The sequence below is a fragment of the Drosophila ficusphila genome, unplaced genomic scaffold (assembly GCF_018152265.1).
Source record: "Drosophila ficusphila isolate 14025-0441.05 unplaced genomic scaffold, ASM1815226v1 contig_256, whole genome shotgun sequence".
Lineage (NCBI taxonomy): Eukaryota > Metazoa > Arthropoda > Insecta > Diptera > Drosophilidae > Drosophila > Drosophila ficusphila.
In genome coordinates this window covers 809,021-826,544 of record NW_025064156.1, presented here as the reverse complement: position 1 = coordinate 826,544, position 17,524 = coordinate 809,021, and the positions used below count along the sequence as shown (strand labels likewise).

The window sequence follows — 17,524 nt, the reverse complement described above, 5'->3', positions numbered from 1 at the left end:
GCGTTAGTTCTACTTTGGTTCGACTTGCCTTCAATGAATTACAGTCTGTAAATACTACAAACTTTCGACCGTGAAGGTAATGGCGGAAACTTTTCACAGCGTTGTATACTGCGAGGGTCTCTAGTTCGTAAGAATGATACCTCGATTCTGGTGGCGATGTACATTTGCCAAAATATTCAATCACTTTAGGCTTACCGTCAATTTTGTGCATGAGAATGGCACCATAGCCACTTGCACTTGCATCGGTATGCAGCTCGATAAGATATTGCGGATCAAAGATCATTAAAACCGGATCATGAGTTAGTGCTGAGATAATCTTCAGACGTATTTCTTCATGCTCAGATTTCCAAACGAAGCTACTATTCTTAGAAGTCAACTGATACAACGGTTTCATCTGTTCAGAGAACTGCGGGACAAATTTACGGAAATACGACGCTAAACCTATAAATTGTCTCAATTGTGAGACATTCTTTGGTTGAGATCGTCCAGCCAGAGCTTGTATTTTTCGCGGATTTGGTTCAATACTACCGTCCTTGACCAAGTAGCCAAGATATTCTATTTCAGTTTTCAGAAAAGAGCACTTTTTTATATTAAATGAAAATCCTGCTTCCGATAGAGCCTTTAGCACGACTGTCAATCTTACAAATGCTTCCTCTTTTGACCTCGCTACTATCACTACATCATCAATGTAAACAATCGCATAGGAGTACGCCAAGTCGCCTAGTGCTCGCGCTTTAGCTAGCTGAAAAATCGAAGAGGCATTCTTCAGCCCAAATGGCATAGATAAAAACTCAAACTGGCCCTCAGGAGTTACAAACGCGGTTCGCTCTATGGATCCTGTGTCTATTGGAATCTGATAGAATCCACTAGCCATATCTAAGCAAGAGAAGTATTTACCCACTCGCAGTCTGTTTACTTGATCTGATATTAGAGGCAAAGGATATTTGTCAGCCACTGTATTTGCATTTAGCTCTCTATAATCTACGCACGAACGATCACTGCCATCTTATTTTTTTTACTAACAAAATTGGACTCGCGAATGGAGAATTACTTGGACGTATTACGTTTGCCGCAAACATTTCTTTGATTTTATCTCTAATTACTTTTCATCTACGCCAAGTCGGTATGGGCGTCTCTGCACAGTCTTATTGGCATCCAATAAACGAATTTCTAATTCCCCAGTCGTGACACGCCTGCTCGGTATTCCAATAATAAAATGTTCAGTGTATGGATCAATAATGTTCTTCAACTTAAACTTATCATTATCACTTAAATTATAAGCTTATCATAATTTATAATAGTTTCATCAGAAATTGAATTAACTTGTTTAGCTTTAAAAATATTAAATTTATCAGCATCCATCGTTATGCCAAAGCCAAGTGCCAAGATTTCACGAACAATCATCAATGTCATGCTTCAAATATTCGTCTTCAACTACATTAAACATGATTTCCAAATTAAATTGACAAATTTGTATGGTGGATAGTATTTGTAAAATACAGTGTACAGTATTTGCACCAATTCCTTTTAGAATGACTAAATTATTAAGTTTTTTTTCCAGCAAAATTGGTTTCCTAGCTTTGCCTTTAATAAGGAGCACTCGGCACCCGAGTCAAAAAAAGGATGGAAAGGCCTCACCAAATTGATATAAAATTCCTTTTGGCTCCATCACTGTACAGACATCTACTCCCTTCTCGTTCATGCTGCTACTCGATGCTGCTGCTCCCTTCATACATGCGGATGCAATATGACCGACGATTCCACATTTAAGGGGTTATATACCTTTTTTATTTTCAAAAAATCGAAGAAGCAATATCATGAATCTAACAACATCTTTGGCGGCTTGATGATATTGTTGGCAGGCAATTTCAGGCAGAGGTTGCCAGTAATTCCCCGTGGAGCGCCTGCAGATGAATTGAATGCTTGCCTTAAGGGGTTATATACCTTTTTTATTTTCAAAAAAACGATAATTTTTTTATTGCTTTATCTTAAAAAACAACTCCTTGAGAACATTTTCCCAAATTTTCATAGAGATTCGAGCAGTAAAAAAAAAGTTACAGCGCTCCTAAACGCGCGCCTCTTCGCGGCCCGCAACTGAACTTGAAACTTTAAACGCGAATATCTCGAAATGGTGTTTCTTGAAAAATGACTTTGCGGTGATAAGGATTGGCGGAAAACTACTGAACCGATTTACTTCAAATTTTTTTTCAAATGTTCGTAATGAAATGAAAAAAATTTCATTAATTTAGTGTAATTTTTTGTGCTTAAACGATCGACTTCTCACGCACAAACTTTTTTTCGCCGAAATGAATTTTTTAGTGAAATTTCTAGAGACCAAAAAGTTCATTTTTAGCATAAAACGTTCCCGTATGCATAAAAAAAATTTTAAAACCGATCGTTCAAGCACAAGAAATTACACTAAATTAATGAAATTTTTTTACTTTTATGGTTTCGGTTGACCTGTTCGACCTGGGGAATTATCACCGCAAGGCTCTTCAAAAAAAAGGCCTCTAAGGGAAACAGCCACCCCTTAAAAACTATTTAATATTTTTCCACGAAATTTTGCACAAACATTGTTAATAAAGTGTACTTTCAAAAAATTAAAACACCCGTGTAATTAAATAATTTCTACTTACCTAAAAAAAAAATCCGAACTTTCCCCTTTTTTTCGACAAAGAAGGTATATAACCCCTTAAAGCAAGTCACTCCAGTCCTGTCTCGTCCCTCCAGTGGTTTTCCAAACGGTTGACTTGGTTTTGATTGTTTTGCCTTTCTCTTCCGGCATTCTAGCATTTTGTGTTCGGAAATTCCACAGTAATGGCACTTCATTGATGTGTGTGCCTTGAATCTCTTCCGATCGGGGCCGATGGAATGATCTGAAGCCAGACGAACAGTGAACAGCAGACGCTGCAATCTAGTGTCGATTTGCGACGTGTGTGCCAGCACGAAAGAAACGCTATGTATCTCCTCGATGTCCATCGACTTCCATTTCGTCAAAAGAGACGTCACTAATCGGCTACCATAAGCTGACAAGCACTCGCCTGTTTTCGGCTGTCCGTTGAGAATATTTAGCATATTTAGCGGCCGGCGTCTCAGAGTCGTCGTAGCGGAGAACAAATAATTCTTGGAATTTTGGCCAGGTTATGCCAGCATAGCTGATCTGTGCCAGCCATTGGGAAGCGCTCCCTTCTAGTGCTCCGACATAACTAGCGCACTGTCCTCCAGGGGATGATCCGTGAAAATCATATCGGCTCTTTTGCGCCATGCGCTACCGTCAGCTTCAGCCGCTGCTGAATTGTTTTTAATATTTCGATAAATCGTAGATTTTGTGCTTCCAACAGAGATCGCCATTCACTATCACGCTGGGCCTGATCCGATCCCACTTCTGATGTCAGGGGCTGAGACATTTGCTGCTCTTCTTCTTGCATTTTGGCACTGATGCGCAGTGAGTCGCGGTCAACTATAAGCACTTCTCCGTTTACGATCTCAAAGCAAACTGAAACTCTGCTTCCCTTTTGTCCGCTTCCCTTGGCACGTGCCATGCCATATTTCATCTTCCAATTGTCCATTCCTTTTTTGATTTCTCTCTCTCTCTCTCACAGAGACAACCAACACCAGCGCCACACTCGGCTGAGACGACACTTCATCTCGTTCTCAATCCTCGCTCTCAGCAATTACGCAAGTAAAAGGAACCAAAAATAACTCATTGCTTAGTTTCTTCAGTTCTATATTGTTTCTCTTTCTTAACGCTTTACAGTTTAATTTACATTTTGCTTATTCTCATACATCTCCGAGATATTTAGGGGAATGTTGTCAGGGTTGGACCGTTGTCAGGCTAGGGCCATCTCAATATTTTGAATATTCGTTCTAGTACCATCTGTTAGTGGGTGTCTAGAAACTTCTATCGGTCACTCGAAACTTTCCACGTGACTACTTATTTCGGGATTTCATTTTTCTACGTGTCGTTGTTCTGTGAAAAGAAAGTGCTCGAAAAAGTTTTTTTAACCTGGCCGTAAAGGTGGAACACAAGATTACAACATGTCATCCGCAAAGTGAGCATAAAAATACGTTATATAGTTGTTATATTACAAAATACTAAGATATAGTTTCATTGATAGATATAGTTTGGCTATGTCATACCATAATAGATTAATACCGCATGTCGTCAGGGTTGGGCCACTTTTGTAGTCAGGCTTGGACCATCATAATTTTTACATTTTATTCGTGTATTTTCGATTTTTGTTGTAATATTTAAGTTTTTTGTAGCAAAAATATGCAAAATAAATTAAATAGATTTCCTTAAAAAAATATTTTGATGGTTTGAAAGAAGATGAATCATTTTTATACCCTTGCAGAGCAAAAGGGTATTATAATTTCAGTCAGAAGTTTGCAACGCAGTGAAGGAGACACCTCAGACCCCATAAAGTATATATATTCTTGATCAGCATCACGAGCAGAATCGAAATATGTATGTACGTCTGTCCGTCTGTCCGTCTGTCCGTTTCCGCGCAAACTAGTCTCTCAGTTTTAAAGCTATCGTGCTGAAACTTTCCCAAAAGTTGTGTAGTTGTTGCACGCAGTATATAAGTCGGAACGGGCTGGATCGGCCGACTATATCGGATAGCTCCAATACAAGAGAATGAATTAAAAAATTCTCACTCTGTTGTTTTTGATCATATCGACTTGAATTCTTCAAGATGGCGTTTTCTAACTGTTATTGAATTTCGGATTAAATTTGATCAAAATCGGATAACTCTATCATATAGCTGCCATAGGAGGGATCGAAAATTATATATAGAATTAATGGAAATAAATTGATAACATCGTTGTTTTTCATCAGACAAGTATGATTTTTGGAATATATAGTTTTCTTACTACTCTTGAATTACGAGTTAAATTTGATCAAAATCGGACAACTATATCGTATAGCTCCCATATGATCTATAGTCAAAAACATGGAAAATGAATAGAAAAATCGTCTTAGCTTCGATGTTGTCTAGCCTTTATGCGTTTTGTTCGACATATTTGATGACTGCAAGGGTATATAAGCTTCGGCTTGCCGAAGCTAGCTTCCTTTCTTGTTATCTTTTTCTTTAGTGTTTCTCGCTACAAACGAAACACAACTCTGAATAATTTGATATTTACTGTAAAACCCCAAATAATTAAATAAATGAACAAAATAACGTCAGATTTAACTGAATTCAAGTTTATTCCACCACGATACTATATTGTCAACGATTTTCTAAAGGTGGCCCAACCCTGACTACATGGCCCAACGCTGACTACATTTTTTTTTTTTCAAACGCCTATAACTTTTTTTGTTTTTGTTTTTTTATTCTCTATTTTTGGTGAACACTTTCTCTTGCTTGTACCTTTCCAAAAATATACAAACTTATTCTAAATTGTCGTTCCTTCAGAACTTATGAACATAGGTCAAAATATGGCCCAACCCTGACAACATTCCCCTAATTATTTATTTATACACTGTTAGGTTATATTAGAAACTTAAGCTACAGGAAAGAGAGAAAAGCCATAGCTGTTTTTGTATTTGATTTTTATTTTGTTTGGGAATTTTGTAAGGAGGTCTCTTATCTTTGAAATGGTGTAAATTGTGTTGTCGATATTGGTAATTCCTTGCGTAACTGATAACGAGTCTGTGCATATGCATATTTTTCCTGTGCGCTGAGTACCGATTTCTATGGCGTCAAGTACTGCTACTGCTTCGACCGTAAATATTGAGGAGTACGCTGGAAGGATACCCATTTTCAGAATTTCTGTTTCTGTTGTTATGGCGAAGCCGATAACTTCATTAGCTAGAAAACCGTCAGTATATAAGAATGTGTAGTTTTTGAGGTCTTGTTTTATTTTGGAAAATTCTCTCAGAAAAATATCTTTTGGCGTGTTGGATTTGATGTATTTGGAAAGCTATGTGTCTAGCGAGGTAGGTTTAAGTTCCCATGGGGGTAATGATTTGTTTCCCTTTTTTATAGGGTTAATTGGGAGACCGATATCCACGCAAAGATTTATACTTTTTAAGAGACTAAATGTTTTGAATTTTTTATTGTTTTTCTTGATGATTTTGTACACTAATGGTTTTAGGGGGTGTCTTGGCAGTGTGTGATTGTTTTAAAAAGATTTGCTGTCATGTATTGAATATTTATCATTAGGGGTACATTTGTATCGAAGTAGAGGTTGTTTATTGGGGTAGTAGTAAAGGCTCCTAAAGCAGCCCGCAAAGCCGTGTTCATTTGGGTAATTATCGGTCTTAGTTTTGTTTTGGGTGCGTTACCGTATAATGGTAGTCCATATTGCATCTTAGAGATACATAGACTATTGGCAATTTGGACTAAGGTGAGGGGATGCCAATTGTATTTAAGACTACCCAGGCATTTAATAATGTTGACTGCTTTTGTTAAAGAAGTCTTTAGTCTTTTTATAAGGGGATCCCATTGGTATTTCGAGTTGAATGAAAGCCCTAAGATTGTAATTTCGTTTGATGTCTTGATGGTAGAAATCGTTGATTCTATTCTGCATTGGCAATTGATTTTTTTGCAAATGTGGATGTGGTTGCATTTGTTGATTGATAGGGAGCCACCGGATAATTCACACCAATTAGAAATGTCGGAGAGTAAAGGGTCTACATTTATTTTGGTGGATTTATTTTTGTTTAAGTCAACTAAAATATTGAAGTCATCAGCGTAAGCAGTGAATTTGAGGTTTTTATGTTTCTCTATTATATTAGCAACGTTGTCGAAAGCAATATTTAAGAAGATAGGTCTGTACGATTCTTCAGTCAGCACACAATTTATTCGGACGCTCACTATTGTAAAGTTTAACTGCATTTTTCACAGAACTTTCGTAATTTTAAAAACTTTTTTTTTACGAATTATGAAAACAGATATTTTCTGAATAGAATAAAAAAAAAATATTTTTTTACAATGCTCTAACATCTAGTGAAAGAAATGCAAAATAAGTGCCTGAAATACGGCCCAAAAATTATTCGTACACTTTTCATTTATTGACTTTTATTTCTGATTGCAACGTAATTCGATGATTTTTTTTGTTTTATGTTAGGAAACAGTTAAGAATAGTCATCAACGTTTTTATTTTTTTGCTGTTTGTGTTATTTTCGCTACGTTTATTAATAATATTAGACGAAATAGGAGGTAGTCAAGATTTGTCTTTGTAGTTGCGAAAATTTATATTAAAACTGCATTTGGAGAATCGTATCTTTCGGGAAATCGGTAGAATCATTGACAAATCACCTTCCACAATACATAGCGTGATAAAAAAAATTGCTGCACACATGAGATTTAGCTGCAGATCTCAGTAAAGCTGGTAGGCCCAAGATACTAACACCTAGTGAGGAGCGGAAAGACGTATCTACAGTCTTGCAAAATACAAAAACAACATCTACTAAAATTGGAAAGAATCTAGAGGAAGCTAAACAAAAAAAAATTTTTGCCCAACCGAACCTCAACTACCTGTACAAAGCTGGTTTACATGGAAGAGTTCCTCGCCGAAAGACCTTAATTTCAGCCATCGACAAAAAAAAAACGTTTTTAATTCAAAAAACTGTCGGAAACAAGTCGGATTCGTTTTGAAAGAACGTAGTTTTAAGTGACAAATTAAAATACAACAAATTTGGACACGTCGGTCCTTCCTAAGTTTGGAGAAAGGCCAATTAAGCTTTGAAAGAGAAAAACTTAATACCAACTATTAAGCATGGAGGCGGTTTGTGGGTGTGTAACTTCGTGTGGAGTCGGCAGAATGGTCTTTATAAATGATAAAATAAACAATACTATGTATAAGGATATTCTTAACCAAAATTTTATTCTCAAAACTTGGATTTGAACCATAGAAATTCTTATTTTAACAAGTTAACTACCCGAAGCATTCTTTCTATATGGTGCAAAAATGGCTTTTGCATCACAGCTTAAAAGAATTTCCTAATCTCCAAATTTAAACAAAATAGAACACGTATGGGACATACTTGAGAATAAAATAAGGAAGCACAGTATATCCTCAAAGGAATCCTTAAGAACCGCATTACAGGTGGAATGGGATAAAATAGGCGTTATAAAGACAGCCAATTTGGTCAAAAACATGGGTCGACGTTTAAAAGCAATAATAAATGCTTTGGGAACACCTACCAATTTAAAAAAAAAAAAATTCACCTAAAAAATATGTTTTTATCCCGATTCTTTGAAGTGTAAGAATAAATTTTGTGCGAGAAAAAAAGACTTCAGGTTATTTTGAAATATTACGTAGTATTAAAGCAAAAAATTTATTATATAGTTTTTAAAATTTATGCTTAGAATGTTGTTCTTCAATATAAAATATTAACTTTTGATATTCGTTATATATTTGTCGAGTTATTGATGAAAAAGATTGGAAATCACTGGTGTCCGAATAAATTGTGTGCTGACTGTATATCTGTTTTATCTTTCCCCGCTTTATGTATAGGGATTATTGTGCTGGTTTTATACGTTTGGGGTATGATTTTAAGATATTATTGAAGAGGTTGAGTATTCTGTATTTAACTGTTTAATCATTATGTAATTTATTCTATCATGTCCTGCAAAGTGGCCTTTTAGGCTGTTTAAGGCTGTCGAGAATTCTAAGTAGTTAATGTCCTGTCCCATGAACTCTGCTGTTTTATGAGGGGGGTCATGTTGGGTCTGGTTAAGGGTTTCATTTTTGGCTATTAGGGTGTCGTGAAGTTTGTGTCTTCTGAACGTGAGGACCAGTGGTTCGAAAAAGCGTTAGCAATTTCTTTCTGGTTAATTATTGAGGTTGCTTGGGCGTTTTTGGCACAGTGGATTGATGTTGATTTGTGAATCCCGGAAAATTGTTTAATTTTGTTCCATATATAGTCTGATTTGGTGTTTGTAGAGATATTGGATGTCATGTTTTGTAAGCTGGTTTTTTTACTAACTCTAATTTCCCTTCTTTACTTCGCGTTGGTTTTTTTGTATTTGACGAGGTTTTCATTGTTCATATTTCTTTTAAAATTTGTCCATGCTCTGTTTTTTGCTTTCTTAATATTGTCTAAATTTTTATTCCACCATGGGACGTTGTAGTGTGTTTTGGTGGTTGCGTTTGGGGAATACTATGAAATGCACTATTAAGGATGATTTTTTTTATGTTGCAAGCTTCTTGATTGGTGTTTGTGGCTATAGGTGTTAGGTTGCAATTGTATTCTGTAAGTTTTTTTTATAATTATTCCAATCAGCTAGCTTGGTGATGAATCTCGGAGAGTATTTGCAGGGTTTTTTGTCGTAATTAAACATTTTAATCAGGATGGGGAAATGGTCACTACCCTGGAGATTATCACAAACATTGAAATCTCACTGGATCCTAATTTCAGGTGAGCAGAAGGATAAGTTCAAGATTATAAAATTGGAGTTGGCCAAGTACCTCCCTAGCGTGTTCCTTCTGTGGTTGTTTTTGGGCGATCCCCAAAGACCATTCCAACTATTGAAGTCCCCAGTTATCAGGGCGGGCTGGTAAAGTTAGAAAACATAATTTCCAAATCTTATTTTGTGAACTTTATGAGTAGGGGAAATATACGCTGAGACAATTGAGAACTTTTGTATCGAATCAATTTCAATGGCAATGGCGTCAAAAAGTTGCCCAATGCAAATTTGTTTGTACTGTAACGATTTACATTATGACAATAAAGTACCCGGAATTTCCCGTTTAAATTGCCAGCGTAAGAGATATTTGAAAAATTTTTTTTTTTGCCAAGTTAGTAGGTCCATTCTCAATTAAGAAGCGAGATTTGAGCGGGATATGTCAACTAGTTTGTTTACAACAGCTAGTTTTGTAAGTTCACCTCAGCTGTGCTCGACGATTTTTGGTTTTTTTGGTTTCGATTCGGTTTTCTTCCTCCATTCTGATGATTGTTGACTTGTTTGCATGTCGTACTCGTACACCCATGTCTCATCACCAGTTATTATTCGATTCATAAATGTGAGATCGGAATTCGCACGATAAAGCATGTCCAAAGCGACTTTCTCACGGTACTCTTTTTGAAAGAAATTCAGGTGTTTTGGAACAAGCCGTGCAGCGACGCGTCTCATGCCTAAATTTTCCACCAAAATTAAACGAACGGATTCGCGAGAGATGTTCAGGTGTTGTGCTACCTCTCTAATACTCACATGACGATTTTTAAGAACGATTGCATTCAATTTGCTGATGTTTTCATCGGTGTTAGAGGTGGATGGTCGTCCAGACCTAGGCAAGTCGTCCACGACTTCTCGTCCTTCACTGAATGCTTTATACCATTCATATGCTTGAGTTTTCGATAAAACCATAAGTCTTCTGTAACATTCGCAACGCTTCAGCGCATAAAATTCCGTTGGATACACAAAATTTGAGACAAACTCGTTGTTCAATTTTTATATCCATTACAAAAATCGTCGAGCACAGCTGAGGTGAACTTACAAAACTAGCTGTTGTAAACAAACTAGTTGACATATCCCGCTCAAATCTCGCTTCTTAATTGAGAATGGACCTACTAACTTGGCAAAAAAAAAATTTTTCAAATATCTCTTACGCTGGCAATTTGAACGGGAAATTCCGGGTACTTTATTGTCATAATGTATGTATCAGGAGAGGAACCTCCCTTTGCTGATGATAGAGGTAGTATTATACATTAGGAAGTTTACTGGGATGGGAAAGAAATTTTTCATTGTTAAATGATTCTCTTGAATTGAGTTGATTTGGGGGTTGTATTTTTTAATCAGTATAAGGAGTTCATTGTAATTTTTGCAGTAGCCGTTCAAATTCCATTGAAGTATCGAGATAGACATATTTTATGATAGTAAATGAATACAAATATATATACAAATATATTTAAATTAGGTTTACGGTAGGGTTATCTTGGATTTAGTTAATGAGGGTTGACAGTATTATTCGCAATACTTTTTATTTTAGACCTTGTTAACATGTAGTCTTGTTTGACTAATCTTTTTTCCCTTTTAGACATTTTAGTAGATTCAGTCGCAGACGATGTTTTGGTTGGGGTTGGTGGCGGTTTCAAAGAGTTTTGTTGTGGTTGTCCATGGTTGGGACTTGCCACCGTCGAGTAGAGGGATCCGTCGTGTTGGTGTCTTACTTTATAGCCCAGGCTGCGCGGTTGTCGATTTTCTGGTTGGCTTTGATGGCCTGTAATTCCTTGTAAGAGATGAGGACGGGACATGTCCTATCTCTTGGATGGTGGTTTGTACTTTCTTTTTTTTTTGCAATTTATGCAGCTGATGTCATTTGTACATTCTTCGCCCATCTCCAATTGTAAGTCTGGGTTTTTACAGAACTTGGTTGTGTGTCCAATACGTAGGCAGTTGAAGCAGCGCATTACTGGTAGAACGTAGATACGTACAGTGACTCTTCGGTATCCAATAAAAATATTATCGGGTCGGTTCAATAATGAGAAGGTGATGATGAAAAGGCCTGTTCCAGTTGGTTGACGGTTTGTGAATCTAGTAATTTGCTTTACTTCGACCACTTTTTGGGACTTCAAGTTATCCAATATTTCTTCATCCTCGATCTCAATTAGACACGTGACGGTTTGTTGGTCGATGAGAGCACTTGACACTGATCTAATTACTGATAAGAGTTCTATTGTTAGACTCGAATGGGTTTTTTTTTTCGAAGAACGAAGGTTTTGGGTTTGAGAGAGCACAAGAATCGCACAACCGTTTGCTTTGACTGCCGAAATTGAACTGTCTCCGACATAGACTTGATCTCTCCTATGGCAGCTATACACACTGGTCGGCATTTAGAGGTGGAGAACTTTCGATGGCACTATCGGGACTATCGATGGTTTGCCACTATCGATACGCAATCGATAGCTGCGCGCACTCTCGATAGTGGTCAATCGCTATCGTCGATTGTTTTCGATATTTTGGTTTTCCCATGACTACGTTAAAAGTGTAAAGGAAAGGAAATTGCGCGAAATTGTTTTAGAGTTATATAAATTGTTATTAAAAACATAATGAATCGTTTTCTTCAAATAGGTAAGATATTTTTATTTTGTTGTTATATTGTAATTTTGTATTATGAAGTTAAAAGCCAAATTTTGTGTGACAATAACAAAAGTGCTACGTGAGATGCCATTACTGCTATTACGGTTTGTTGTGAAATACATACGCATATATACATACATGCGTTTCTTTTTCACAAAGATAAATACATAATAATAAAAGTATACATTTAATTAAAGGAAAACGCCGAACATATATAAATTTATAGAAAGCAGTTAAGGTAAGCCTAAAAAAACAAAATCATATAATTCGAAAGATTGGAAAACCAATGTCATACTTTATAAATAAATATTTTATATATAAATAAATATCATTAGAAACACTAATTAAATTATTTTTTTTGAGTGTACTCTGCACTATCGCCAACTATCGACGATAGATTTTCTTTGCTATCGCCGATAGTCGATAGTTTATGAAAACTATCAAGCGCTATCGATGGCGCAGACTATCGATAGTTCTCCACCTCTAGTCGGCATATATACATATTTTGACAAAATAAAAGTGAAATACAGTAGAATCCGCTTATAGCGACTTTCAAGGGACCGACGATTTTTCGTCGTTATACCCGGAAGACGCACTAAGCAGAAGGATTTAAGTGTATAAGTCTGTATAGGGACCAATCAAGCCATGGAGTTTTCGTCGCAAAAAACCGGACGGACACTATAAGCGGAGTCGTTATAACAGGATTCTACTGTATACTCGAAACTTGAACTTGCTTCTTTTAACTTTTGGTATCAATGGAAAGGTAATTTAAATGCCGTTTGAATGATACCATGATTTTCTTAACTCATTCGATATTCATTGAAAAGGGCAACTTCGGCAAGCCGAAGCTTATATACCCTTGCAGTCATCAAATACTCTATGTCGAACTAAATACATAAAGGCTAAACAGCATCGAAGCTATGACGATTTTTCTATTAATTTTCCATATTTTCGACTATTGTTCAAATGACGGCTATATAATATAGTCGTCCGATTTTGATGAAATTAAATCGTCGTTAGAAAACTCTAAATTTCAAAAATCATGCTTTTTATTTCTATATAGATTTTACGATCTTTCCTATGGCAGCTATATCATAACGTTGTCGGATTTTAATGAAATTTTTTTCTCGATTCAAGGGTTATTAAAAAAATCCATACTTTGAAAATCATGCTAATAGGATTAAAAACAACGATATTATAATTTTTTCCATTATTTATATATGTATATCCTTCCTATGGCAGCTATATGATAGAGTTATCCGATTTTGATAAAATTTAATTCGAAATTCAATAGTGGTTAGAAAACGCCACATGGAAGAAATCAAGTCGATCTGATCAAAAACAACGGCGTGAGCATTTTTTATTTCATTCTCTCGTATTGGAGCTATCCGATATAGTCGACCGATCCGGCTCGTTCCGACTTATATACTGCGTGCAATAACTACACACCTTTTGGGAAAGTTTCACCAAGATAGCTTTAAAACTGAGAGACTAGTTTAAAGAGAAACAGACAGACGGCCAGACGGACAGACGTACATACATATTTCGACTCAGATGGTGATGCTGATCAAGAATATATATACTTTATGGGGTCTGAGGTGTCTCCTTCACTGCGTTGAAAATTTCTGACTGAAATTATAATACCCTTTGCTCTGCATGGGTATAAAAAAGTGATATGCGTTTTAAAGGTAATATATTTCTTAAAATAATCAGAAAGAGTTAAAAAAAAAAATTTTTTTTACTTTTTTTTTGCAGCACTTGAAAAGTGCATTTTTAGCTCAAGAAATCGCTGTTAATTTATTATTTTCAAATAAAAAAAAAAAAATTAAATCTTGATTATCTGCGTATTATGTGAAGAATTTGTGTTTAAAATTTGAAAAGGATCGGTTCAGTAGAATTCCAGTTCTGATGTTCACCGACTTTCAAAATAACGTTTTCGGGAAAATCGACTAAAAGTATTTGTATAAAAAAATTTGATGACAATTGGTTTATCCCAAAGTCTTCAATCACTTCCGTAAGGTCAAAAAAACGTGGTTTTGAGAAAAACGCGTTTAAAGTTATGACTTCAAAAGACCGGTGCTCGACATGTGCTCCATGGAAAGGCCTGTAACTCTTCTAGTTTTTAAAATTTTGATTTGAAATTTTTTGAGCACATTTTTGGAACATGTGTACGATAAGCTGAAAAATTAAATTTTTTTCCCACAATGTGAAAACCAGCCTTAATGATCGCTGCTAGATTGTTCATTGGAGTCCTCAAAGCCCACTTTGTTAATATTAGTTTGTTTGGTAATGACATACCGGTTTTACATTCAACTTTCGCGCTTCGCTTGTGAAGTCAAATATAATCGTATCTGGCAATGCTGTATATCGTTTGAAAGGTATTGGCATCACCTTTTAAATGACATACAGTTTGTTTACATGAGCTTCCACGTTTTGAAATTTTATTTCGCACAGGGAAAAACTGCTGCGGAATCTCGCAGACAGATTATTAATGTCTTAGGATATAACAAACTTTCGATTCAAACCGCCGAACAGTGGTTTAGTCGATTCCGAAGTGGCAATCTTGATACCGAGACACCCAAGCCTTCCGGACGACCAGTGACCGTTGATACGGATAAAATCATGGAAATAGTGGATCGAGATCGTCATGTGACTATTAGAACCATCGCAGAGGAGCTGCAACTAAGCACGGAAACCGTCCATAGGCATTTAAGGCAGGTTCTCACTTTGTGGGGCCGAAAAATGGCACTTTTTTAAAAAAATTGTTTGGAAAAAACGGTTAAAGATAAATAGCTGGAATTTTTAACTTTATTTGAAAACATATTTACTTTGCGAAAAAGAATTCCGAAATTGAAAAAATAAAAAAGGGCGGGAGGGGGCGTTCCTCAGTGGCAGCATGTCGGCGAAAAGGTGTCCCGCTTACGGAAGTGATTCAGCCAAAACGGGTAATCGGAGACACAAAAACCAAAAAGATTCTTAAGGTGTACAGTACTGAGCATAAAATGAACTAGGATCAGAAAAAAAAATGAAAATTGCAAAAGTTATTAGCTTTAGAAAAAAAATTACGATTTCTCAAATAAACAGTTTTCAATATTTTTGGATAGGAACATTTAAAAAAATTTGATGACGATTGGTTAACCCCAACGCCTTCAATTACTTCCGTAAGGTCCGTAAACGTGGTTCCGAGATAAACGCGTTTAAAGTTTTGGTTTCAAATGGCCGGTGCTCGACATGTGCTCCATGTAAAAGCCTGTAACTCTTCTAATTTTTCAAATTTTGATCTGAAATTTGTTGAGCAAATTCTTAAAAATATATCTATACGAAAAGCCAAAAAAATCGATTTTTTTTTTCGACACAAGGTGAGAACCTGCCTTAATAGAAAAATCGACATAGCTTCGACATTGTTTTATTGCTTTTATGTATTCTGTTCGACATATTTGATGTCTGCAAGGGTATGTAAGCTTCGGCCCGCCGAAGCTAGCTTTCTATCTTGTTTATTACTCGTATATCTTAAAAAACCTCGTTTTTCCGTTACTAGAATGACAAAACCTCTTAAAACAATGTTGATTGAATGATTTTTTATTTCTTTTTTTTTTTAGGATGATGAAGAGGGCATTGTAGATGGTGAAGTAATTGACAAAATACTTAATGCAATGGATGCTTGCTTGCTGATATGTACCATTTATTCTACAGTTAGCGATCTTAAGTTTTTACAAGAGGATAATATATCACACATTTTAAAATTTACACAATTTCAACTACGTGAAACAATATTTCCTCTCCATGATCCGGTTTATACAGTCAAAAGTATAAAAAAAACCCATAACCGCAAAAAAATAAAGTCCCATCAAGCTCACAGTAGAAGTCTGCAGCTATTCTACTCAAAAACTGTGGAGCTTTTAAAAGTTTTTGTAACACTATTCGATAAATGTGTTTTCGTTGATACTATTGTTTTGCCATTGTCGACATTGGCTATTGAACCGTTCTTTGTTGATAACATAGAGACGTTGCAGTTTGTGTGCTTGGAACTCGTTACCACAGTAAGTACTTATTAGCGTGCATAAGTTAAAAAAAATACAAGTAATAATAAAATACAAATCATAAAAAAGTAAAAATATTAAAAAATTCGATTCGGCAAGCCGAAGCTTATATACCCTTGCAAGCATCAAATATGTTAATCAAAATTTACAAAGGCTAAATAATATCGAAGCTATGTCGTTTTTTCTATTAATTTTCCATTTTTTCGAGTATTGCCATATGACAGCTATATGATATAGTTGTCCGATTTTGATAAAATTTAATTCGTAATTCAAGAGTCGTTAGTCGATGAAAAACAACGATTTTATAATTTTATTTCCATAAAGATTTTTTTTATCTTTCCTATGGCAGCAATATGATAGAGTTATCCGATTTTGATAACATTTAGCCCGAAATTAAATAGTAATTAGATAACGCCATCTGGAAGAAATCAAGTCAATCTTATCAAAAATAACGGTGTGAAAATTTTTTATTTCATTCTCTCGTATGAGAGCTATCCGATATAGTCGGCCGATCCGGCCCGTTCCGACTTATATACTGCGTGCAATAACTACACAACTTTTGGGAAAGTATCAGCAAGATAATACGATAATAATATTATGGGGTCTGAGGTGTCTCCTTCACTGCGTTGAAATTTCTGACTGAAATTATAGTACCCTTTGCTCTGCAAGGGTATAATAATAAAAAATAATAAAAACAATAAAATAAAAAAAAATATTTATAATAAAAAAATAAAAATAAAAAACAAATAAAAATAATACAGGGTGACAAGAAATATCGCGGCCTCAAATTTTTGATCACAACATTTTTAGGGAAGTGTATAAAAAATCAGATACACAACTATCTAATAGCTGTCTCTGAAAACTAAGGGCAATGGGCCTCGGGTCTTCTTCCGATAATCGATTCCACTCTTGGAGCAATGATTGCTTCAGCGCCTCCAAATTTATTTGGCGTTTAGCAGCACATGCTCTGGACTCCAAAAAAGATCACATACTGTCATCCATCGGATTGAGATCTGAGGAGAAAGGTAGCTGATCAGCCTAAGGAAAGACAAAAGAATCCAAAATGTCACGGCGGTACACTTTCTGTTTGGTTTTGACCCCTTGATCGATAAAAACAAGGGGTGCCAGTGGCCAAAATTCCTCCTCAAACCATTACAGACTGCTCATATTAACGGCGCTCTACTAGTTTCTGCTGTCCCGCTTCTGCCATTTGTGCGCCTGATATGGATGTTGAATATCTTCTCGTCCGGCCCATTGCGCTAAATTTCCTGAAACGTTTTGGGTTCTGCATGGCAGCATAAGGAATCGACTTCGAAACCGACTGAATATATGTTTACGTAAAAGCATTTGATAGTTGTGTATCTACATTTTTTCTCTAATACTATATAGTTCCTCAAGAGTTTTGGTCAAAAATTTAATTCTGGGTTAATTTTGTTACCCTTTAAAAAATAA

General features: G+C 35.8%; 1 protein-coding gene across 1 annotated transcript in view; it reads left to right on the top strand.

Moving 5' to 3' along the window:
• LOC108093560 (nipped-B protein) overlaps positions 1-17,524 on the top strand; it is a 124,837-nt gene that overhangs the window by 43,281 nt on the left and 64,032 nt on the right. Inside the window, 1 exon segment of the mRNA XM_043207650.1 lies at positions 15,632-16,072. Within this exon segment, the coding sequence (XP_043063585.1) occupies positions 15,632-16,072 (441 nt within the window).